General features: G+C 52.4%; 1 protein-coding gene across 1 annotated transcript in view; it reads right to left on the reverse strand.

Annotated features, from left to right (window-relative positions):
• SDK2 (sidekick cell adhesion molecule 2) overlaps window positions 1-24721 on the reverse strand; it is a 254088-nt gene that overhangs the window by 57220 nt on the left and 172147 nt on the right. Inside the window, exons 7-18 of the mRNA XM_036079046.2 lie at window positions 24086-24276; window positions 22642-22725; window positions 20547-20741; window positions 19209-19325; window positions 17353-17520; window positions 16373-16475; window positions 10393-10569; window positions 9939-10075; window positions 9186-9333; window positions 6931-7071; window positions 5286-5467; window positions 4654-4769 (exon numbers count right to left, since the gene is read on the reverse strand). Coding sequence (XP_035934939.1) covers window positions 4654-4769; window positions 5286-5467; window positions 6931-7071; window positions 9186-9333; window positions 9939-10075; window positions 10393-10569; window positions 16373-16475; window positions 17353-17520; window positions 19209-19325; window positions 20547-20741; window positions 22642-22725; window positions 24086-24276 — 1759 coding nt within the window. The remainder of the gene's footprint in view (window positions 1-4653; window positions 4770-5285; window positions 5468-6930; window positions 7072-9185; window positions 9334-9938; window positions 10076-10392; window positions 10570-16372; window positions 16476-17352; window positions 17521-19208; window positions 19326-20546; window positions 20742-22641; window positions 22726-24085; window positions 24277-24721) is intronic.

The following is a 24721-nucleotide window of genomic DNA, read 5'->3' on the forward strand; positions in this document are numbered from 1 at the left end:
CCTACGGGGGAGGGAAAGGACCAGAATTCAGGCTGATTTTCTGTGAATTTACTTTGTATGTTTAATTTGGAACCATGTAAATATGTTCCATAATTATAGAACAAAATTAAATTAAAAAATCAATCCCTAAAATTCAAAACCAAAATGAAAGAAATGAACCTAATGGTGGATTGAGCTGTAGCAAACTTACACAGAGAGAAACTATTTCAAGAGACTTTGTAGCCCAGCCAGGGGGAGGACATCCGTACTGGGGATACACCCTAGGAAGGGAAAGCACTGTAAATAATCTGACACGATCTTCGGTCGTCACCGTGGTGGGATGACTGTTCTGAAACTGTTGTGGGTGTTTTTGGGATAAAGGAAGCAGGTAATTACATTGGTGTTGTAGGAACTGGATTTTTAGTATGGAGAAAAGAGAGACAAAAGACTAATAAGATGATTAAAGAGCTTATAGCCCTGAAATTGAGTTGGAAGAATCCGTATGTGTCTTACCTGAAAAGAAGGAGGAGGAGAAGGAGAAGCATTTCTGAGCTGTCCATTAACAGAGCCCAGAAACGGCCTCCAGTGCTGGTATAAGGAGCACCCCCGTGCCTAGATTGCGGTGTCTAATTATTATTTCCGACCAAAAAGAACAAGATTCCCTGAAGACATGGCTGATCCCAGGGACGGCACAGGAACTGGACACAGCTTGGACCATCCTATCAGACTACAAGGAAGCTATCGGCCTACCGGGGCCCTGTCAAAAGGACTCAGCAACCAAAGAGGCCAACGATGGGTCAATCTGGCATCAACACGAATAATAACAGCCATGGGTTGAAACATACAAGATGAGTCAAAAATCCTCGAGTACATAATAATACACCAAGAATAAAACAAAAAGATGTCCCCCCTCCCCCATCCAAACTCATCTGTCACTTTAGAAGATGCTAAGGAATGACATTCATTACTCTGAAAATTGGTAAGTGATGGAAAAGGACTGAGTTTTGACCATGCTTTTCCTAGACGAAATGAACCTTCAGGTAACCAAAGAGTTGGTAAGGGGGAAATTCTTTTTATTGGAAAACGTTTCTGCTAATACACCAAGGAGAAATTATAATATTTGACTGTCCCCATTTTGCAACCCTATTGAAATAATAGATCACACAGGGTGGTCAATGGTCACCACACGATAGTAAGAGAGACAGCCAGACTTTATGCTTTCTGATGTAAATGCACAGCACCATCTAGGAAATAATATTCGGGAAAAAACCACGAAATCATCAAACCTGAATCTGATCAAGGCTCTAGTTCTAAGTTCCAATTTACTGCGAATATAGCATTCAGAGGCATGTGTTAAATGACCCCACAGAGAGGCAATCAGCAAAATCTAGGCTGTGGAAAATTCTATAGGGCAAATGATTAAGTTTCTTGACTCAATAAATTACAAGAAAGAGAGAGAGAGAAAGGAGAGGGAGGGAGGGAGGGAGGGAGAGAGAGAGAGAATCTATAGATCAGCTGAGACCTAAAAAATACCCAACCAATTGCAGTCGTGTGGACTTCATTGGGATCCTGAAGCAAATAAAGCAACTAGTCAAAGAAATGTGAGTGCTGACTGCATATCTGATGACATCAAGGGGACTGTTGATATTTTTAGGCACGATGATGACAGTGTGGGTACTGTGGTTGTGTTTGAAACAGAGGCTTTACAATACTTCTTGGCAGAAGTATTTATGGATGAAATGATACGATGGCCTGGGATTTGCTCAACAATATTCGAGGGCAGAGTCAGAGGGTCGGGGAATGGAACACATTTGGCCATGAGCTGGTAATTGTTGAAGCTGGGATACATTAGGTCTTCTAAAGTTATTATTGTTTTCCCTCTACTTTGGTAGATGTTTGAAAATTTTTAACAATTCCAAGGGGGTGGGGGGTCCATTCTCATTGGAGGAATGCAAAGACCATGCACTGGTGTTTTCTCCCTGTGATGAAGCCCAAAGCAGCAAGAAACAAAATCCCTGCTTGAATCCATTTGTACTTAGAAAAAAAAAATCAAGGCATAGTTATTATTTTACAGTTAAATCACAGGACACATTTTCTTTTTTTTTAATGTTATCTATTTACCTATTTAGAGAGAGAGAGGGAGAGAAAGAGTGCGTGAGCAGGGGGAGGGACAGAGGAGAGGAAGAGAGAGAATCCTTTAAGCAGACTCCCTGCTGATCCCAAGACCCTGAGATCATGACCTGAGCCGAAATCAAGAGTACGACAATTAACCGACGGAGCCACCCAGGCGCCCGACGCATTTTCTTTTTAATGCAAGAAAAGGTGTAGACTCTGAAGTTTGAATCTGAGCTTTGCAGTTACTCTGACTTTGAACAAGTTACTTGCCTCTCGTGCCTCAGTTTCCTCCTTTGTGAAATGGGGTGAGGATAAAAGACTTCCTTCTTCTGGGAGAAGAATGTGAGTCAAGCCTCAGCCTCCAGCCAGGCTTGCACAGAGTGCCCTGCCAAGTGTGAAAGTGCCCTCCTGCGCTCAACTTATCTGGGCAGTTCATCCCGTGGAGGTTTGCGGGGCAGCCACGGTGCTGGGCGCCAAGCAGACCTGGCAGTCAGGCGGACCTCTGCAGCCTCCTCCTGCTCTGTCTGGGTCGTTGCCCTGACGGTCCTGGCCACTTGGCCTGCCAGGAGCCATCTGCCTTAGAAGTCTGCAGCCCAGCCCCATCCTCCCCACCCCCAATTTGTGAAAGAAAACTCAGAATTGGCAGCAAGAAGCTAATTGTTCCCAGCTCAGCTCCTCTGCCTCTCAGAGCTACGCAAGCCTCCCCTTCCCTCCCCTGCCTCCCCCAGAGTCCCAATTAGGAGGCTTTTCTGGTCAGCCAGTCAGCTGCAGCCCCCTGCCCCAGGACAGCCCCGCTCGGCCTGGTGCCCTGCCTTCCTGGGAGCGAGAGGGCTGTGGCAGGGCCATACCCAGCTCTAGACTGTCCCTCCTTTCTTTGCAACACCAGCAGAAAATTCTCCTGGTGATTTAATCTCAGTCCCTTTCTGCCCAAGCCTCCTCACCCCCACTCGCAGGAATAACGGCTAAGGCTGCGAGTCCTAGAAACCATCTCGCTTGTCCCGCATGTGCACACATGGACCAGAGCGAGAGCAGGAGCCTTCTGGAAGTGTCGGCGGTCATCACAAGGTCACCAGATCCCTGGGCTCAAAGCCAGAGCTTGTGGTGTTTCTCCCTCACGGCCTGCTTCCCCGGAGCACACCCCTCAAATGCACTGCTTGCCCTCCCACATCTGGAGGGGCCCGACCGCATCCTCCCACCTGCCCCAGCTGCACACCCCGCATGCTGTGCAATCTGTCTTCTGTTCTCTTAGGGGAGCTTGGCAGGGTGCTCCCTGTGGGGTGAGAGCAGAGACCCAGACGTGGGAGCAAGGTCTGGGATCTCGGAGGGTATGGCTAGGAAGGCCTGACTTGTAGCGCGGTTACAATGATAGATTTACCGCCGCCGCTGCCCCCGTTACCAATACCAGCAGCTGAACGACACCTGCTACTATTATTGCTATGCTAGTTGTCATGGACTGATCTGCGTCCACCTCCCCAAACTCACATGTTGAAGTCCTAACCCCCAGGGCCTCAGGATGTGACTGTATTTGGAAAGAGCGTCTTTAAAGAGGCAGTGAAGTTAAAATGAGGTCAGTAAGGTGGGCCGTAGTCCTGGCATGCTTATAAGAGGAGATCGGGACGCACGCAGAGGAGGGACCACGCGTGGGCACGGGGAGAAGGGGGCACGTGCGCACCGAGGATGGAGGCCTCGGAGGGAACCAGCCCTGCCCAAACCTGGATCTCAGGCTGCCAGCCTCTGGGAGTGGGAGGAAATAGATTTTTGTTGCGGGAGGCGCCCAGACGGTGGCACCTGGTTAGGGCCGCCTGATCGGGCGAACGCATCCCTACTCTGGCTACGATGGCTCACAGAGCACTTACGTGTGTATCACTGTGCTCAACGAGTTACGAATATTCTCTCATTTGATCCTCACGCAACCCTAAGGAATCGGCGTTCTTATCACCCTCACTCGCAAATGAGGGAATGGGAGTTTAGTCTGGTTTTCCGGCAGCTAGAACGTACACACAGGAGGGCTCGATCAGCGTTTATCGAAGGAGCAAGGCTCAGACAGACTGTAGGACGTGTCCAGGGAGCCAGCGAGCGGCAGAACCAGAGCCAGGATTCAAACCCACATCTGTCAGGGTCCCAGTCCCGTGCCCTTAACCACACTCTCTGTGGGGTCAAGGGCAGCCCACGGACATGTGTGGTTCTAAAAGAGCCACAGCTTGGCAGGAAGAAGTGGGTTCTGGATTTTTCTGAGGCCACGGCTATGCCCAAGTATTCCTGAGCCTGAAACAAACCTGGTTTTGCTTATAACCCAATCTCTCCGAGAAAGTTCCTCTGCGCTGGGTCACAGGCTGGGCAGTGTCCAGACCCCCCCTCGGTCCCCCCCCCCCCCCAGCCTGGAAGGGGCCTGAGCGAGAGCCTGCATGCCTTTCACCTTGATCACGTGTCCTCTGCTTGGTTTGAACCAATGATTTCAGAAGCACAGGGGGTCCCTCACCTCCTCCCCACTCCTCGGCCTGCGGCCTCCCTCAGAGAATCCCCAGCCTTTCTCCTGGGGCAGGGCGAGGCCTCACGTACCTTGTAGCCCTGGTTGATGCCATTGATGAACTGGGGGCTGGGGGCATTCCAGGTGAAGCGGATGGTCGTGGAGTTGGTGGCCTCCGCGTGCACATTGCCAGGAGGGACGGTGGGGACTGGAGGAGAGCAGAGGGATGGGGTGAGGGGGGCGGCGCAGGGAGCGAAGTCAGTCTTGCCCAGTTAAGTAGAGAAAACACAGGCATGGGGTCTGCGGCCCCTGCTTTGTGCCACCCCCTCCCCCCTTTGCTTTGTGGACTTGAGGCACCCTCTTTCTCTCGATTAGTTTGGGTGTAATAACACTTTCCTGACCCATTTCACCGGGTACCAATAAACAGAAGTGGTGGATAGGAACGAGCTTGGGGGAGGTTGTTATGTACAATCCTGGACGCGAGCCGTTTCATGATCCAATAACACGGACTCCGAAGAAGGTCCCCGTACCCCTGAAGCCTCTGCCTTCATCATGCTTCCCCCCACAACTCCTCTGCCCCTCGGCACCCTCCTGCACTACGGGGTAGCCAAGCACAGCAGGTAATAGCTCAGGACTGGGGGAAACAGGTACAGGACCGACAGGTGCGGGCCGGGGAGGGAGAGAGAGAAGCCCCAGCTCCCCCGCGGTCACGGTCCCCACCCACCTCCCTGCAGTGTCCACTCGGTGACTTTGCTACTGTAAACACCCAGCCCGGCGCTGTTGTAGGCGGCCACCTCGATCTCATAGTTGGTCCAGATGATGAGGTCCTCCAGCAACAGGTTGTTGATGTCAGCGTCCGTGATGTTCTTAAACTGGTACCCGACGGGCAGCCCGGCCAGGCAGTACCTGAGGGGAGGAAGGCAGGACGTGGCCCAGGAAACCGCGTGTGATGCTGCAAACGTTCCATACCTGGACCGCCCAACATGGCAGCCGCGCGCACGCAAGGCTGCCGAGCGCTTGAAATGTGGTTGGTGCAGCTGGGAACGTGTACTTCTATTTATTTTAAATTAAATAACCACAGGTCTAGAGGATGTGTCTGTTCTTTTTGATGGAGTTGGACATTGGAGAGATTGGCTAACCATGGACACTAAGAGTTTCTGGGCAGATCACATTGATCTCACCTTGGAGGGGTCATTGATGGAGAGCCACGTCCGAAGGTTGGGCCCATTTTCTTTGTCCCTCCAAAGGAGTGGCTCCCTCTTTTGACAGTCACTCGCTTAGGGGGAAAGAACAAACTTGAGCTACCTACTCTATCAATTTCTACCTTCCACTGGAAAAAGAACACGTGGTAATACAGAAGTGGGGTCTGTATGGGCAAAATATGGGGGGATGGATAGCTCATAGGAGAACCACAACACACACATTATTGGAAAATTAGAGGCCCCAGATTATTTTGATGTGTTACAAGACCCCATAGCAGTGGTTCTCAGAGACTTACCATGCATCAGAAATACCTAGGGGGCTTGTTGAAACCCAGGTTGCTGGGCCCACCCCAAAGGTTCCCATGATCAGGGGTAGAACTTGAGAGTTTGCATTCAAATTGAGGCCACTGTTGGTCTAGGGACCAGCCTTTGAGGGCCACTCCCCATTAGGGTTCACCAAAAACCCACCACAAAATTAACGGATCATGGAGCAGTCAAGTCAACAATAACTCCTTCCAGATCTGGGCATAGCAGTGCTGGGAGAGCGCACACATACAGGAAAGAGACGTGCGTTTTGCAGCCAGCCAGAATTCAGAATACTGATGGACACTCAGTAACTTTAGTCTTATGCTAATTTGAATTAACGACACCAAATTAGTAGCACTTAATAACTCAGTTTGAGGTTACTGGTGAAGTACCCTTGGTCAAGTGTAGACATAAAAGTCTCCTTAACTGGGCTTCATTTTACAATAAGGACCAACAAAAGGAGGTCCACTGTTTGACCGTCCTTGGCCCAGTAGGTGGCTTCAGATGGAGCATTCCTGGTTTCCCGGATGGTTGGCCCCTCAGATAGTTACCCATCTCCCTGTGCCCTATCCTGTGGAGCCCTGACATGTGGCCGACCTGCCGATCCACACAGCCTTGAGGACATTACCCTGTACCTCCTCTCTCAAGCCTTCACATTGTTTTCCAAGACTCTGCCTTCTGGAAGTTCCTCTGTACGTCTAACCTGAGTCCTTCCTACCAGGGCGAAGTCATTTCTTGTTGCCTGGTCCTTGTGAGATGGAGAAGGACCTGCCGTGACTTGGCTGTTTTCCGATCCACTCCCGACCCTTCCCTTGGGTGGGGGCTGCCCCTCCTTTCCCCGGGGAGGCAGGGGGTACCTACCTGATGATGTAGCCCTTGAGAAGGCCATTCTGGTGGCTCTCGGGAGGCGGCTGCCACTGGATCATGATGGACTGATTGGTCCGGCCGCTGGCGATGACATTCTGTGGGGGGGCTGTGGGGGGCTCCTCAGGGAGGGAGACCCTGGATATGAAAACATCAAGCGTGGGTGGGCCTTTCCACTCTTAGTCTTGAGGGCAAATACAGGAGTTTGACGGGATACGAGGAGGCTGCTCTGTTCCTGGATGACTCTGTACAGTTGCTGTGTGCTTTTGGGCAAGTCGCTTAACCTCTCTGAGCTTGTTCTTTTATCTTTTAAAGGAGTATAATAAAGCTCCACTTGCTGCTTTCTAAGACTGGTTGAGGCTCAAGGAACACCATGTATGGATGAATCCTTTTACAACACCACAAAGCCCCACATGTGTGTGTGGTCTGTGCTGTTGAGGGACATGGGCCTCAGTTTCCCGGATGTCAGAGAAGCTGCTGTGGGGGCGGATGATGTCATAAGTCCTCAGGTATTTCAGAAGCAGGAGTGTTCAACAGTCACTTCCCACTTACAGGCTGGTGGTACCCCGTGACGAGGCTTCCTTTTCTGGCCAGCTGAGCCCGAGGCTGTGGGCAGGGCAGGCCAGGTGGGGCTGGGGAGGCACGTGGGGGGGGGGTCCATCCCCCGCTTCCGGAAGCGAGCGTCACTGCATTTCTTTCTCTGGCATTGCTAGGGGACGCAGTGTTCCATTGCGGTGTATTGTTCGCCTAACTGACATGCATCCATTAAAAACAGAAGTTAATTATTTTTGATGGATGTCTCTCCCTTTCAGTTTATTTTTATGTTTTTGCTTTCTGATGGATAGCTTTCCAAAATGTACTGCACACTCCCATGTCTTTGTAAAGCCTGCGAGCGAGGGTGATTTAACCTTTTTCTTCATGACTCAAGGCTATTAGTAAGATTCATCAGGAAAGATGAATCGGGGCTTGAAGTGACGCCCAAAGACCTGGAGAAAGTGGGGTGGTTTTCCCGGCACTTGGAGGATCTCTGTTGTTGGGATTTTGTAGTTCTGGAGGGCTGGGGCCGCATCCACTTTGTTCCCCGTACCCCTCATGGTCCTCACACAGCCCAGCACATAGTAGGTGTTCAACAAACAGCGAGGGAATAAATCCTCCTGTAGTTACCCTCCCTGCCAGGCTGTTACCTGTCACCTCGCTTTCCGGTTAGGGTGTCACGACCCCTGTGGCATTCCCCCTCGCGAGAGCCACAAAGACTTAAGCTCACTGGAACTGTGGCAGAACCAAATAATCGATTTAAGCCAGAGGTCTGCGTACACACACCTAAGAGAATCTTTTAAAGAGCCAAGTACATTCTTGGTTTCTTTGTAAAAATATCAGTTGACTATATATATGAGTGTTTATTTCTGGGCTCTCTATTCTGTTCCATTGGTCTCAGTGTCTAAATTGACTTTAGTGTCCACAAAATAGATCTTAAATGTTCTCACCACAAAAAAGAAATGGTAATTTTGTGATGGGACAGAGGGCTTAGCCAACACCATGGTGGTAATCCTACTACACTCTCTAAGTGTATCAAATCGCCACACTGTCCACCTTAAACTCACACCATGTTATGTGTTAACTGTATCTCAATAAATCTGAAAGAATTAAAAAGAAACATAAAAAAGGAAAGGGGAGCACACAGCTTGGGGGCATGGGATTTGTGTCGCTGTCGTTCTGACCTTTCATCCTACAGGCCTCAGGTGGCCCAGAATCGCCTCCTACATAAGTGGGTCTTACCGGGTGGTGTTTGAAAATGGCTGACTCTCTGTTTTTACTTAATTTTCATCATTTTGTAAAAGCTCTGTTGAAAGCTTAGTGGACCCTGACATCATGCAAGTCACTGGATACAGAGAGCTGTGTGGGTCCCGTGGTCCCTTACACCTCACGTCCACATGAGAGTAACGGCGCCCATGAGGAGGGAGAGCGGAAATGAGCTAAGTCTGAACTTGCCCAGCTCCCGTGAGAGGGACCACTAACTCCGGTGGGTGCTTATCGCACACCAGGCACTGCTCACGGCACCTCCCGTGTCGCCCCGTCATCCTTACGGCGTCCCCGTGAGGCAGGCGTGAGTGATGCTGCCCCATTCCACAGACGCAGACACCGAAGCCCACAGGCCGCACGCTGCCACATGGGACTCTGCTGGAGGTCCCCTCAGCCCCTCCCTCCGATGGAGTCACCCACACCCCTTCTGGAAGAACACCTGCTCCCCTCACCTCTCCGTGTCCTTGCTGAACTGTCCCTTCCCCACGTCGTTGACTGCACAAAGGCGGAACTGGTAGGAGCGTGCAGGCACCAAGCCCTTGACCATCACCGAGGTAGCCTCAGGGTCCACACTGGCCAGGAGCACGGTCCAGGGTGCATCTACGAGGACAGAGGGTGGAGGCGGAGGTGGGCATCCCGGGAGGCCACGCTCCTTACCCCCATTCCAGCAGAGGCCCAGTGCCGTTTGGGCCAGCAGAGACCCTCCCCGACTCGGTCCAGTAGAGGCTGGTCACGTCATTTTTCTGGGTCCCCTTAGCCCACTGGTCCAAGGGGGTTGGAGCGTCCTGGCGAAGGAAGCAAGGGCTCACGGGAACTGAGAGGCACATGTCTTTTCTAGGTTTTATTTTTTTCCCTCTCAAATTGATGAGCTCCAGGCAAACTGTATTTAAAACACCGTTCAAAGGAGGCCTGCTAATTTTGGAGTTCACAGCTTGGGGTCTTGGAGGATAAAAAGCAAAAACGTCGCCACCACCCGGGAGGCTCTGGAGTGGCAGGCCCTGCGTCCCGCCCTTCACACGCCTGATCGTGTGCAACTGTTACAACGACCGGGGAGGCACATGCCAACGCTCCTTTTGCAGAGAAGCGGGGGCTTCCAGAAGGTTTGCTCCAAGGCACGGGACTTGGAAGAGGGGGGAGCCAGAGCCGGGGCCCCGGGCCGACTCCCCGAGTCCACGCTCCCAGCCGGCCGGGGCGGGGAGGCTTACTGTTCTCTGACATCTCCAGGACATAGCGGAGCAGGGGGCTGTTGCCATCGAAGGGCTTGGCCCACGTCAGGTTGATGGCCCGCCTCTCCGCGGTGCTGAGGGTCGCCATGGGGTGCTCGGGGGCATGAGGCAGCTGCCTAGAGGAGAGAGATGTGGTGGGGCCACCTGTGAGACCTGCAGTCAGGGGACACACGGGTGCCCAGGGCTCAGCCTGAACCTCGTGCTCTGCCGTACGGCCATCTACCTGGAGGCTCTTCTCTCTGCCCAAAGCCATACCCAGACTCCGCTGCTCTTGACAGAGGGCCTGAGCTGGGGGGGAAGGCCTTGGAGGAGGCTTGGGTATGTTCCCAGAGGGGAGTGGACCCAGGTCACATGTGGCCCGGGCATCCGCCAACATAAGCCTCCTGTTGCGGCCTAGGCCCCCCTTTGCGGGGGGTGGGGGGGCTGCCCTTACCTGACACGCAGGTGGGCACTGCGAGAGTCATTGCCTCCGGCGGACAGCACCCGGCAGGTGTACATGCCGATGTCCCCCGACCACGTCTGCGAGATGTGCAGGGAGCCGTTCTTGTCGAGACGGATGCGGGGGCTGCTCTCGGTGCCCAGGGCGGCCCCATCCTTCTCCCAGACGTACCTAAGGGTAAGAAGCAGCAGTCGGTAAAGAGAGGTCGGGAAGTAGGGGGGCTGCTGGGGCTCAGCCTGGGGCTGGTCTGCAGGAGAGCTCCAAGGGCGGCAGGGCACTCCCCAGGAGATGTGGGGCCCCCAGGGCCGGTCCTGGGCAGGAGCACAGTGGGGAGGGGAGCACCCGTGCAGCCGGCAGCCCCCCGTCGCTGTCGCAGGGTGCTCTGTCCAGGACGGGTTAGCCAGGAAGCCATTATACCTCCAGCTCAGGTCTCGGTCAGAGCCCTGTTTCCTTTGCCAAGCAGCCAGCATGAAAGAGCCGGCAAAAGGTAATCTTCCAAAGAGGTTAAAAGATTACAGCTGGAAAAAGCAAGTTTCCGGACAGACTGCATTTTGGAATTAGTTTTATGAGGGGAATCATTAGATCAATGCATCACTGTGACAAATTGACTTTAGTGTCCAAAAAATCACTTTAGCTTCGGTCAGTCGGTACAAAGGGGGACTTGAGAAATTACACATATGCCCATGCTTGACAATGAGAAGTATCTCCTCTGGAATGATCCCGGAGGAAATACAACTATTACCGTCATCCATGTAATGGGGGGTGCCAGCTCTAGGGGGCACGCCATGCTGATGCCCGCCCCCTGGCAAGGTTGGCCAGGGCGCCGGGAGCCAGGGCAGGGAGCAGGAGGGGGGCTGAGCGGCTTTGCACATAACCCGTCATTCACTCAGCTGGGGACTGTGTGGCCTGACCCCCGAGGGGTGAGAACTATCTGTGTTAGAGAATCTAAGACTGCTAGGGAGGATGAGCCTGTAATATTTTTAAGTTAAAAAAAAAAAAATCAGAAAATTGCAATTACAAATAGGAAAAAAAAAATGCAGGGCAAGAAAACCGAAAAGCTTTCCCATCATGGGTAACATGATGCAATGGGAGCATCTCCCTTCCAGACTTTTCTCTCCTGCCCCAAGGGGCATGGTACCACAGTGCTGCTGTGTTCTGGATTCAGATTCCCTGGTCAAATGTTAACCTTGGCCACTTACCAGCTTTGTGATCCTGGGTATGTTTATTTGGCCTCCCTATGCCTTTGTTTCCTCCTCTGTCCTGCGAGGAAAAATAATACCACCCACCTTCTAGGGCTGCTATAAGGATGGTGTGAGTTCATATAAAATGCTTCCGGTAGTAAGGGATCAATAGAAGTTAGTCATCGTTATGTATTTCGACTCTCAAAGCACATGTAGGTAAACAACAGCTAGCTAGCTAGCCATCCGTCCTGATTTTAAAGCTGCTTTCCCCACCCAACAGAGTATCATAAACTCTTTGTAATGTGACACTTCCACGCCCTGGTTTTTATCGGCTGCACACCGCGTCACAGTCACTCTGCAACTGTTCCCCCCACGTTGGACGGCTGGAGTAGCTCCTTGTTGTCTGATATTATAGTTAATGCTGCGAGGAACATCCTTGCAGCATATTTTCATGCATTCTAAATCATTGCCTCAAGGATAAATTCTCAGCAGAGAAATTGCTGAGTTAAATTTTAAGGCTTTTTATATACATTTACAAATTGTCAGAAGTAATCACCTTCAATTCATCTCCATGGCTAGGGAAGAATCATCCTTGCCAGCGCTGATGGCATGCGTAGAATTTTACTTAAAAGCAAATGGAGGGGCAGAGAGTAATTCCTGCTTAAGAAACAGCCTATGGCAAGCAGCCATTCTTTGCCCCAGGACGTGGTGTTTTAGGAAGGGTGTATCACCACCTGTAAAGTGTTTGCGCCCAAACAACTAAGCCCGAATCTAATCAGCCAGTTCCTTGAATCTAACTAGAAATACAAGGGATAGAAGAACAAGTGTACTGCACCGTGAAAGAGTAGCTGGCCAAACCCAGAATGTGGGGTCTTCCAGAGTAGGGGTCAGCAAACTGTGGCCCCCTGCCTGTTTGTGTAAATAAAGTTTTATTGGAACACAGACAGGCAGACTTGGAGAGCTGTGACAAAAGCTATCTAGCCCTCAAAGCCTAAAATATTTACTCTCTGTCCCTTTATAAAAAAAAGTTAGCTGGACCTTTGTCCTGTAAAACCTGGTTTCTCCAACTAATTAAACGCACGTAAACAAAGCAGCAATGAAACCAAAAATGAAAAGGAGGGGGAGGGGACTGTGTAGAGCTAAGGAGACACCAACCAAACGCCACGTGTGGACCTTGTTTGGGCCCCGAGTTAAACCAACCAACTTTTAAAAAGACACCTCTCAGACTATCAGGGATGTTGTAATATGGTATTAGCAGACATCAAGGGATGGTTCATTGTGTTCCATGTGACAGGGACATGGTTGTTATGTTTAAAGAAAAGTCCTTTTAAGTAAGAAATGCACATTGACATATTTAAAGGTGAAATGACATGCTTGAGATTTGCTTTTAAAATATTGCAGTAAAAAAAGTGTGTGTGGGGGGGGGGCGGGGCATGTATAGGAGGAACCAGGTGAGCCAAATGCTGACAATTGCTGAGGCCAAGAGATGGGTACAAAACCAAAGATACAAATGCAGTGATCTGAAGGGGTACCTGCACCCCGACGTTTATAGCAGCAATGTCCTCAGTAGCCAAACTGTGGAAAGAACCCAGATGTCCATCGACAGATGAAAGAAGATGTGGTATATATATACAATGGAATATTACTCAGCCATCAAAAAATGAAATCTTGCCATTTGCAACGATGTGAATGGAACTAGAGGGTATTATGCTAAGCAAAATAAGTCAGTCAGAGAAAGACAATTATCATATGATTTCACTCATATGTGGAACTTAAGAAACCAAACAGAGGATCATAGGGGATGGGAAGGAAAAATAAAACAAGATAAAGTCAGAGAGGGAGACAAACCATAAGAGACTTTAATCATAGGAAACACACTGAGGGTTGCTGGAGGGGAGGGACATGGGGGGATGGGGTAACTGGGTGATGGGCATTAAGGAAGGCACATGATGTAATGAGCACTGGGTGTTATGTAAGACTGATGAATCATTGAACTCTGCCTCTGAAGCTAATAATACACTATATGTTAATTCATTGAATTAAAAAAAAAAAAGAGATGGGTATGTAAGGCTTGATGATCTGGGTCTCTTTACTCTGGGCTATGTTTGAAAATTTCCACGTAGAAATTTATAAAAAAAAAAAAAAAGAAAGAAACAACTCATGAGTCCATTTAATTCAGGGTAGAAATTTTCCAAAATCATCTGTAATTATATAGCTGGCTATTAAACAATTTTGATGAGCAATTTTCAGGCCTCCTTTCAGTTTTAAATAATATTAGATAGTCCTCAGGAAATCAAAGAAGTGCAAAAATATTTAGTTGCAAGGACATTCATCATGATGTTTCTTTTTTTTTTAAAGTAGGCTCCACGCCCAGTATGGAGCTCAACATGGGGCTTGAACCCATGACCCTGAGATCAAGAGTCAGATGCCCAACTGAGCCACCCAGGCAGCCCATGATGTTTCTTAATATTAGCAAAAAATGGAGAAACCATCCAAATATCCGGCATTAGGGAATTGGTAACAGAAATTATGTTACATCCACACAATGGATGAGTGAATAATCATATAATTAAGTTTATACAAGAATATTTATTGACAGGGGAAGAGATTCACAATGGGTTCTTAAGGGAAAAAGCAGACAAAGAAACTGTGTTTCTAGGTTTTTTATAAATGACACTCTAGTATTATTATCTCTAACTGAGAGAAACAGATAAACCTACTTTTCTTCTTTCTCTCTCTCTTTCCTTCCCCATTTTTTGGGGCTTATCTATATTTTCAATATTTCCCTCTTAAAAAGGATATCTATTAGCTGTGTAACAAAGAAAGCCAATGGAAATATTGATTAGTATTAATAGTGGCCACAAGTGGATTGCTCAGAGTGGGTCTAGATCTGGGCTCAAATCCAAACAGAAGAGTTTCTCCTAAGGCAGTTCTGGAAGCTTTCTGGGCAGGCAATCTGCACCTGCTCAGGCCATGACCCCTGGACCCTGGCTTGATTTTTGAGGATGGCACAGAGCACAGAATTAAGTGGCCATCACTTTAATCTGGGTTTTTTGTTGGGTCCCTTCTAGCCTGTCTGCTCAGGGAACCCCTGGTCTGTTCCTAAAACTCCAACAGAGTTTTCAAGTCCAAGGAAGGGGTGGGAGATATGCAGGTGCCTTGGCCACAGACTGACAATTTTGGGGCCTGAGGGACCAATTCTGTTCTCTCTCCCCACCGAGTAAAGATTGCCCTAGATGGGGAGTGCCATTCTAAGGCGAGGACCCCTCAGTGAACTGGAATAGGGTTTTCCCATCTGTAGGTCCCTAGGGGTCCTTGGGAGGTGGGTCTGCAGCTATATTGCAAGAGGTCCCTGAATCCCTTTGCTCATTAAGAATTGTCTAGAGAATGAATAAAACGTGCAAGTATTTTCCAAATGCTAGCTGGATAATATTTTAATAAATAAAACACCAATTTATTTTAAAGTGTTGCTGAATTAATATAGCTTTTTATTATTATGAAGTTTTTCAATTAATAGGTGCTAAAATTATAGCTACCACTTAGGTGTGGGTCTGCAACCCACAGTGATATTCTCTGGTGGTGGGGGGGATAGGCGGGGTTCTCTTGGAGAACATTTTTATGTTCATATTTTTTTGTTAGCATATTTTTTTTTTACAAAATTTAATAATCCCAGGAATAAGCATATTCTGTTTCTTGTGTCGACAGTATTTTAATGACATCTATGTGATTTCAAGGCTCCTGCTTGCACTTATGCTGGCACCAGATGATGACTGTCCTGACGGGTCAATGTTTAATGTGCAAGGAGGTGTTTCTCAAACTGGGGGCCCGCAGTGGATTCTCGGAGAATGGGTGTGGGTCTAAAAGTCTAGTTAGTCCTCTTTATGCCAACCCTGGCTTCCGGGGGAAGCCCATTCAGTGTGGCGGCATAGACTGTCATGTGCCTAATGGCCACCAGATGGCGCCCCAGGCTACAGCTGCCTCCGGAGCAGTGGGGGCCCAGCCTCCCAAGTGGCATCAGCGCCCGGCCCCTTCCAGCCTCGAAGCCAGTTGCTCTGTCATTGAGATATTGGCCATAAAACACAGAAGCAACATGGAGGGAATATTTGTTTCTAAGGAAGCAGTTGCATTTTTTTTTACTCAGCATCCCGGAGTTCAAGGGAGAGCCCCGAAGGGACAATTTTCTCCTGGTCTTAATCCCTGAAGCTTTTCCTGGGGTGGGTCCAGGTGTCCGCAGCCCAAGCTTGGGAGGGGTTCTGGCTTTTACACCCTTCTTGGCTGCTTCTGACCTGTCTCCAGTGGCTTCCCCAGGGGGACCTGGTTCCTTTCAAGCCAGGTAGCTCACCAAGGCCCCAGCTCCCGGGGGTGGGGGTGGCCCCATTTTGGGGCGCTTTCCTCTCACACGTGTCTCCTGCCTTGGCCTATCTCTGCTCCCACGCCTGTTTACCCAGACCTGTCTGCTGTCCACCCGGTGGGCAGAGGGTCTAAGGTCTGGGTCGAATATTGTGCTAGAGTGGGGTCCTACGTCACAGCAAGAGCACCTCAGAGTCTCCACATGTCACCAACCAAAATGCCTCTTTCTTCTCCCCCGCTCCCTCCTGCATCCCTCCCTCCTCCGTTTTTCCATATCGACCCCCCCGCCCCCCACTCGGCCCAATTCAGTTCAAGCTAGCTCAGCCCTGCACTAGCTCTGCAGGTGGTCCCCCCAAGGCCGTGGCTTGGCATCCATACTTGCCCAGCTATCCCTAAAGCTGCCCTCCCCTTTTGCCTCTGTGGGGCCACAGCAGAGGGAGTACCTGACGGTCACTCGGGGGTCGTGGGTCACTCCGCACACCATGGAGGCCTGGGTACCCTTGATGACACTCTGGTCCTGGGGAGGCTTGGTGATGCGGGTCCGGGCTGAAAGACAACAGGGAAACAGGGTGGTGAGAAGGGGAGTAGATGCAGAGGGACAGGTGAGATGCAGGTGTGTGCAAAAGGCATCTTCAGGTGACCCGGGCCCGTGCGGCTGACTTCTATGGGCAGGGGAAGGCAGACCCAGCACGTGGATGGCTCTACCACGGTGGGTGACCCAGAATGCTAACAAGAACAACGTGCCTCTGTGGTACTCGCATTCTTGGAAGCCACGTTCAGAGTGGGGACTCATTTAATCTTCCCCCAGAAACCCTTGGGAGGGATGAAGAAATGGAAATCAGAGGATGACCAGCACAAGAGTGGTCCAGCCAGGGTAAAAATAGGATCGTCTGATTCCCCGTCTGCTGCGTCGCATGCCAGCCCACCGGTGCTCAGCCTCCACAGGGGGCCCATGGGCGTGTCTATCTTGGGTGCGGAGCCCAAGTGGTGCAATCTAACGATGCCAGGGGCTTGAGAAGTTTCCTGAGAGCTGGGCTCAGCACCCTAGCGTCCAGGGTCAAGTCTGGCTGGTAGCCTGTCCGGGTAAATACACTTGCAGTGGAACACAGCCATGCCCGTCGGCTGACGTATTATCCGCTGCTGCTTTTTTGATGAAAGAGACAAGTCAGTCGAGGAGCTGGGACCGAGGCCAGCTAGCCCTCAAAGCCAAAAATAGTTACTATCTGGGCCTCCACGTGGCACCGTCTGCAGAACCCTGGCCTTCCCGCGGCCCCGCTCCTCCGGATTCATCTGGCCCTGTCCTTCTTACAAGAGGCGCCCTGGTGAGACAGCCGTGCCGATGAGGAGGCGCTGGTGGTGAGAGCCCGTGCTCAGCACACACACACGCGCGGACGTGTGAAGTGTTCCCACTCTGCACACTCACCCCACACGACCAGGTCAGCCGAGGCTTCGTCGACCCCCCGAGAGTTGGTGGCCAAGCAGGTGTAGGTCCCGGCATCGGAGATGTGCGTGGGGCTGACGAGCAGGCTGCCGGACTCCAGCAGTGTGAATCGAGGCAGCTGGACAGAGCCACTGGCCAGGACGCGCTCCCCTGGAGGCGACACGGGGTGCGCTCGGGGTGGGCTCAGGCCGCGGCACGCAGCCCCCGGCTCTCTGAGACCTCGCGTCTCCTGTCCCCGGGCGGCTCTGGGCCGGCGCTCTCAGGCGGGCCCCCAGCTTTAGAAATGCCGGGAGGGCCAGGCCGGGGTCGGGGCTGAGGCCCAGCTAGGTTTCTGACATGGAGATGGGCACAAGGGCACTCGGTCACAGAGCCCGGGTCTCCTGGCGTCTCTCCCCCCACCGTGCCGTCTGCCCTTCACCCGAGAAGGCCAGGGACTGTCTCCTGATGCAGCCAGGCACAGCTCTTGGAGACAGCTGGTCCCGGGCCGGGGGGAGGGGGGGGCAGACAGCTCTGACAAGGTGGTGACGGGCATCCTGCCGCAGGATGCTTCTGGAGAGTCACCTTCAGGAGAGCAGAAGAAAGTGACGGGAGCGGGGGTGGGAGGGACGGGGGCGGGGGCAGCATTGCCTTGCGGTGGGACCTGGGGAGGCCTGCTGCCTGGGGCTGGGGTGCGGGCATGTGCCCCGTGGAGGAGCCCCACAGTGCAGGTTTTGGTCACTGTATCTATTTTATTCTATTTCTTTTTTTTTAAGGTTTTGTTTATTTGGGGGGGCGGGACACAGAGGGAGAGGGAGAAGCAGGCTCCCCGCTGAGCACACAGCTGGACTCCGGGCTGGATCCCAGGACCCTAAGATCATGACCTGAGCCGAAGGCAGATGCTTCATCGACTGAGCCACCCAGGTGCCCCGAGAGCTATTTTAAAGAAACTCTTCCCCGTCTGTACAGAGGGGCGTTTCCACGTGCAAGCCTGCGGGTGTGTCCATCCGCACACACGGCCAGGAACCCCAAACTAGTGAGCGTGGCGGGTGACGGTGCCTGTGTCCCTACGTGTGCTGGCTGCGCTTACACTCATTCCGCAAACACTCACCGAGCCACGGCCATGTGCCAGACCCTGTCCTAGGCCCAGGGAGACAGCCGTGGACAAAGCTGAAACCCCTGACTTCGGGGGGCGGGGGGGTCAGGCAGTAGGCGGCATGATAGGCAGGTAATCTTGTGTATTAGGAGGTGAAGTAAAGCGGCGGGGGGAGGGGGACGGGTCATGGGGAGGCCTGTGTACACGGGGAGAGCGGGGAAGGCGAGTTTTGGAAACAGGAGTGGAGAGGGCACATGGGGCAGGACCGCTTCAGCTCTGCTGGTGCAGAGCCCTCTGGAGCCCTGTGTCGCCGGGGAGGACGGACGCCAACCCCCCCACCCCGCCGCCTGCAGTCACGGCCACCACCACAATATGATCAAGCAGCTGTCATTCATCGGGCTTCCCTGCTGCCTGGGCACGGTGCAGGCTCCTCACGCGCATGCTCCTGTTTCGTCCTCATGCCAGCCCGGGATATGTGTACTACGGTCCTCGGTTTACAGATGGGGACCCTAAGGCTCGGAGTGAGTAAATAATTCACCCAAGGTCCACAGGTGTCAGAAGATGCAGAGCTGGGCCTTGAGCCCAGCAGGGTGGCATGCGGTGCATCCTGTGGTGTGAGAGATGGATGCCCTCCTGGAGTGTGCAGTGCACGACCTTCACAACCGTACACAGGGAACCCGACCTGGCTGGCTCCAGAACGGAGCTCTGAGGACTGCCCTAGATGGTCACAGGGTCACACCCTCCAAAGGAGATCAGTCCCCTCTACCTTTCTGCCAAGTGATGGCCGGCCGGGGCGCCCCCGAAGTCTCGCAAGCCAGGACCACTGACATGCCATCGATCACTGTGCTGTCCAAGGGGCCCCTGGTGATGTTGGGGGCGATGCCTGCAAAAGGAGACAGTGGAGCCTCTTAGCTACACCCTGGAGTAGCCCCCACAGCCAGAGGGCCAGGTCCTTGTCCTGCCCCTGCTACCCTGGCTGCTGTGGGTCCCACCGCAAACAAGGTCGCAGGTGTCCTGATGGGGCCCCTGAGGGCTCCCTGTACCCCCCGCCCTGTGGGAGGACCCAGGCTACACTACTCCCCCAGCCTTGGTTCTTAGGTCTCCGTTTGGGGGAAACCGAGGACCCTGAGGGCAGCTCCCACCCTCCATGACAAGGTAAATGGGATCCGTCCTTCATCAAACATGATGTCGAGGCGTCGAGGCTCCAGTTTCTTAAGAGAAAAAGTGGTTATGGCCAATAGAAGAACATGACCCACTCTGCACAAGCCTTGGCCCTGGAGAGTCCACAGCCTGGCTGAGCTGTGGTTCTTCAAGGCTAAGTGCAGCCTTCTTGCTCTGGGCTTGCCTTCCCTAGCCCAGCCCTCAGGGAACCGTCTGGTCGGACGTGCATGGGGGCGGAGCTTAGGGAGGGACGAGCACCAGCTTCCCTGGCACTCATGAGAAGCAAGAAGCAAGATGGCAGCCCTTCTGCCCTGACTCTCGCCCTCTGCTCCGTGGCTGCCCTGTTTGGGGGCCTCTGTGGGTCTGGGTGATGAGCCTGGAGGGGCTCAAGGAGGCCCATGACCATACGTCCCGCCTTTGGCGGCTGAGACAGGGAGCCCAGCGTCGCTCTGCACGTGCCCAGAGCCCGGCTGTCTACGGTGTGACCACTCACGGAGCATTTCGAGCTCATGCAACTCCATTAAGAGGGCAGGAGAACTATTATAACCACCAAAAGAGACTCCAAGAGGGCAAAAAGTCCGAAGTGGGGACTGAGATTCAAGTTCTGGCTCCCTTTGGGAATTAAGTTTCTCCGCTGGGACACTGGGACGGGGCGGCTTCAGCCCTGCCCGGGAAGCCAGGGACAGGTTGGATGACAGAGCAGGGCCTGGGGTTTCACAGCTGCTTCTCTCAAAGAGCCAGCGAAGTCGCCCTTGGCTCAGGGTTCCGGAGCACCAGACTGGGGCTGTGAAAGCCGGGGACAGCCACCCCGGCTGCCCAGGGACGGTCTTCTGGCATATCCTCTCCCTGCAAAATGCAGCATCTTTTCTCAAGAGGCTGCTGGCTTGGAGGAAAGCGGCGTCCTGGGCGGGAGGGACACAGGGGCAGGGCAGGGCCAGCTTACTGGTGACGGCCAGGTAGGTGGAGGTCTGCACCTCGCCGGCCCCGTTGCGGGCAAAGCACTGGAACATGCCCGTGTCGTCGGGGAGCAGCCCGCTGATCTGCAGGCCCCCGTCACCACGCTGCCGGAAGCGGCTCAGCCTCTCCACCTCCACCACGGCCGCGTCCTTGTACCAGCTGATGGAGGGCGGAGGTACGCCTGGGGGGACAGACGTGGGCCCACAGTTAGCCCACCTCCTGGCTCCCTCCATCCCGCCTCTGAGCCTGGAAGTCGGCAAGGGGTGTGTGTGGGGGGGTCCCAGTGTGTCTTGGTTTCTAGAACCTTCTCAGAGGTGCCACTTAATGGTCTTGGAAGAGGTGAAAGATGTTCTCAGCATGGCATTTCTTAAGTTCTTTATAACAGCAGGGGTTCCAAGAAAATTTAGCTTGATTAGTTTAGCTTGGAAATGCTGGACAGGACACATTAATTTTTTTTTTTAACTGCCATTTAATTTAGCAGAACTTGTGGTATGTTCTGGGAACCTCCAACCGGGGGTTGGTTTCCCAAACTCACATGACCACAGAGTCCCGTGTCAAAGAGCATGAGGAAGGGGGTAGTGTTCCTCAGGCGGCCCTTGGGAGCCCCCTCCTACCTGGTCTGCAGAGGGAGGTGAACGGGGGCTCCCCATCTCTCAGCCTTGCCCAAGTCATACACCCTTGGCCCGGCATGGTCTTCCTGCAGGTACCCCCAACCTCCTCCTGCCCCGGGGCTCCGCTCAAAGGCGACTTCCCCAGAGGAGCTCCTGCTCTCTGTTCAAAAGAGCCCCCCGTCGCTCCAAGCCCCCTAAGCCTGCTCGCTTCTCCCTTCTCCTTCCCAGCCCTTCTCCACGCTGACATTCTAGGACACTGTATTTCACTATTCCACGGGGCACACTCTTCCACGTAACACCTCTGTGATCAGGACATGTCTTACTATCGAAAGCATGTCATAATTTCATTGACAGTCTTTTTTCTTTCTTAGTGGCACATAAAATCATGGGGCATCTCACAACCCATTTTCGATGAAATGAAATAAGGTATCTTTGTTTATTGGTTTGTCTGCCTTCCTCTTAAGAATGTAAGTTTTGGGGTTGCCTGGGTGGCTCAGTCGTTAAGCAGCTGCCTTTGGCTCAGGTCATGATCCCAGGGTCCTGGGATCCAGCCCTGTATCGGGCTCCCTGCTCAGTGGAGAGCCTGCTTCTCCCTCTCCCTCTGCTGCTCCCCCTGCTTGTGCTCACTCTGTCAAATAAAATAAAATGTTTTTTTAAAAAAAGAATGTAAGTTTTGTAACAGCAAGGCTTTGGCTGTTTGGTTCAGTCTACACCTCCCTAGCCCAAGAGGAGTATCGGCACATTGGTAAAGCCTCCAAAAAACAGTTGTTGGGTGAATGAATGGAGCTTTCCCTTCCCTTTGTGTGGTCTCAGAAGGGGAGTCCTTACTCACGCCCTCCATGGACACCCTCCTCCTGCCTGAGCTACATTCTGCCCCTTTGCTCACAATCAGACCACGGGCCATGGTGCATGCTCTCTACCTCCCATGCGATCACCCCAGACTTCACCCCGGTTTCAGGCTGTCCTGTAGCTCAGCTGGGCCAGAAAGAGGGAGGCTGGGGGTGGGGAAAGAGGAAATTCTTCAGGAATTCTGACAAAGGGGGGTTAAGCAGAGAGAGTAGGGGAGGAAATGGAGCAAAATGACCCAGAAACCAGGCGGAGCTCATGAGATCCATCTCAGGCGAGATGTACCCAAGTTCTAGCAGTTCTGGCATTACGGTAATTTGGCATTGTCTACAACTCCCAAATTATGGGCAATTTCAGTCTGTCACCTATCCTGAAATTACGGTAATTTGGATTCATTTGTAACCCTCGAGTTATGGTAACGTGGGTTGATTTCCAGTCCTGAGATTATGGTAATTTGGCCTGTTTGTTTCCTGGGGTTTCTGCTCACTGCCAGACTGGCTCCCTGCTCAGTGATGCTCCCTGGAGAAGGAAATGGAATTTAGAAAAGTTTGTGACAGGGACAGGAAGGGCTAGAGGTCTGGGGCGGGGGGTCCTTGTTCCCCTTTGACCCCGCCACTGTGTTACCTTTGGCCCGACAGGGAATGTCCACCACTTTCTCCATCTCTGCTGTGATGTGTCTCTCTGGCTCCTTGACAAACTGAGGCGGTTCTGCAGGAGGAAGGACCAGGGGAGGGGCTCAGCGCCATGCTCCTCTTGATACAACCACTGCTCGGGTCACCCTTAAGAAGGCCCCAGCCCATCAAACTCAACACCCAAAGAACAAGTAATCCAATCAAGAAATGGGCAGAAGACATGAACAGACGACATCCAAATGGCCAACAGACACATGAAAAAGTGCTCAACATCACTCGGCATCAGGGAAATCCAAATTAAAACCACAATGGGATACCACCTCACACCAGTCAGAATGGCTAAAATTAACAAGTCAGGAAACGACAGATGTTGGTGAGGATGCGGAGAAAGGGGAACCCTCCTACACTGTTGGTGGGAATGTAAGCTGGTGCAGCCACTCTGGAAAATAGTGTGGAGGTTCCTCAAAAAGTTGAAAATAGAGCTACCCTACAACCAAGCAATTGTACTACTAGGTATTTACCCAAAGATACAAATGTAGGGATCCGAAGGGGCACGTGCACCCCGATGTTTATAGCAGCAATGTCCACAATAGCCAAACTGTGGAAAGAGCCAAGATGTCCATCGACAGATGAATGGATAAAGAAGATGTGGTGTATATATATACAATGGAATATTATGCAGCCATCAAAAGGAAGGAAATCTTGCCATTTGCAATGATGTGGATGGAACTGGAGGGTGTTATGCTAAGCAAAATAAGTCAATCAGAGAAAGACAAGTATCATACGATCTCAATGATATGAGGAATCTGAGAAACAAGACAGGATCATAGGGGAAGGGAGGAAAAAATGAAACAAGATGAAACCAGAGAGGGAGACAAACCATAGGAGACTTAATCTCAGGAAACAAACTGAGGGTTGCTGGAGTGGTGGGGGGTGGGAAGGATGGGGTGGCTGGGTGATAGACACTGGGGAGGGTATGTGCTATGGTGAGCGCTGTGAATTGTGCAAGACCGTTGAACCTCAGATCTGTACCTCTGAAACAAGTAATACATTATATGTTAAAAAAAAAAAAAGAAGAAGAAGATAGTAGGAAGAGAAAAATGAAGGGGGGAAATCGGAGGGGAAGACGAACCATGAGAGACGATGGACTCTGAGAAACAAGCTGAGGGTTCTAGAGGGGAGGGGGTTGGGGGGAGGGGTTAGCCTGGTGATGGGGATTAAAGAGGGCATGTGTTGCATGGAGCGCTGGGTGTTATATGCAATGACTCATGGAACCCTACATCAAAAACTAATGATGTAATGTATGGTGACTAACATAACATAATAAAATTAAAAATAAATTAAAAATTAAAAAAATTAAAAAAAAAAAAGAAGACCCCAGCCCTACGGCCCCTTCCCCCTGGGCGGGGACCCCCAGCAGCCCTGCCCCATCTCACCCAGCACAGACAAGTAGGCTCCTCGGACGACGGAGGGGACGCTACTGCTGCGCAGGACAGCCTCGCACTCATAGTAGCCGGCGTCGCTGCCCGTGGGGCTGGGGACGGTCAGCCGCCGGTTGTAGTCGCTGATGCCGCCCGACAGCGGCACCCCATCTTTCTTCCAAATGATGTGCAGCTTGATCAGGGGCCTGGAGGGCGAGAGCGAAGCGGGCTCTCAGCCACAGGGGCCCAGGACAGGGGTGGGAGGGAGCGCAGGCCAGGGCCTCAGCCCCCACCTCTTCGAGGTGCAGCACTCCGGACCTTGGTTTCCTCGTCTACAAAATGGGACAGCTGTGCCCCCGAGGGCTTGTGCTGCAGCTGGATGCTCTAATGCAGGGGAGGCATCTGGAGGCCAGGCCGGCACTAACTTGGTGCGCGGGGCCCCCAAGGACAGGAGCTGCCGGAGCCGTGCGTCTCGCTCTTCTGCCGCCTGGCGCGGCGCCCCGTCCGAACGGGAGCCAGCAGGCAGCACAGCGTTTCAGGCGCGGCGACATGACGAGGAGGAGCGCGAGACGAACACCCAAGGTCTGAAGAGGGAAAGGCAGGCAGACGGACATACCTGCCCCCCAACTCAGAGGGTGAGTCGCCACCCCC

This window comes from Halichoerus grypus, chromosome 2 (genome assembly GCF_964656455.1).
Source record: "Halichoerus grypus chromosome 2, mHalGry1.hap1.1, whole genome shotgun sequence".
Classification (NCBI taxonomy): Eukaryota; Metazoa; Chordata; class Mammalia; order Carnivora; family Phocidae; genus Halichoerus; species Halichoerus grypus.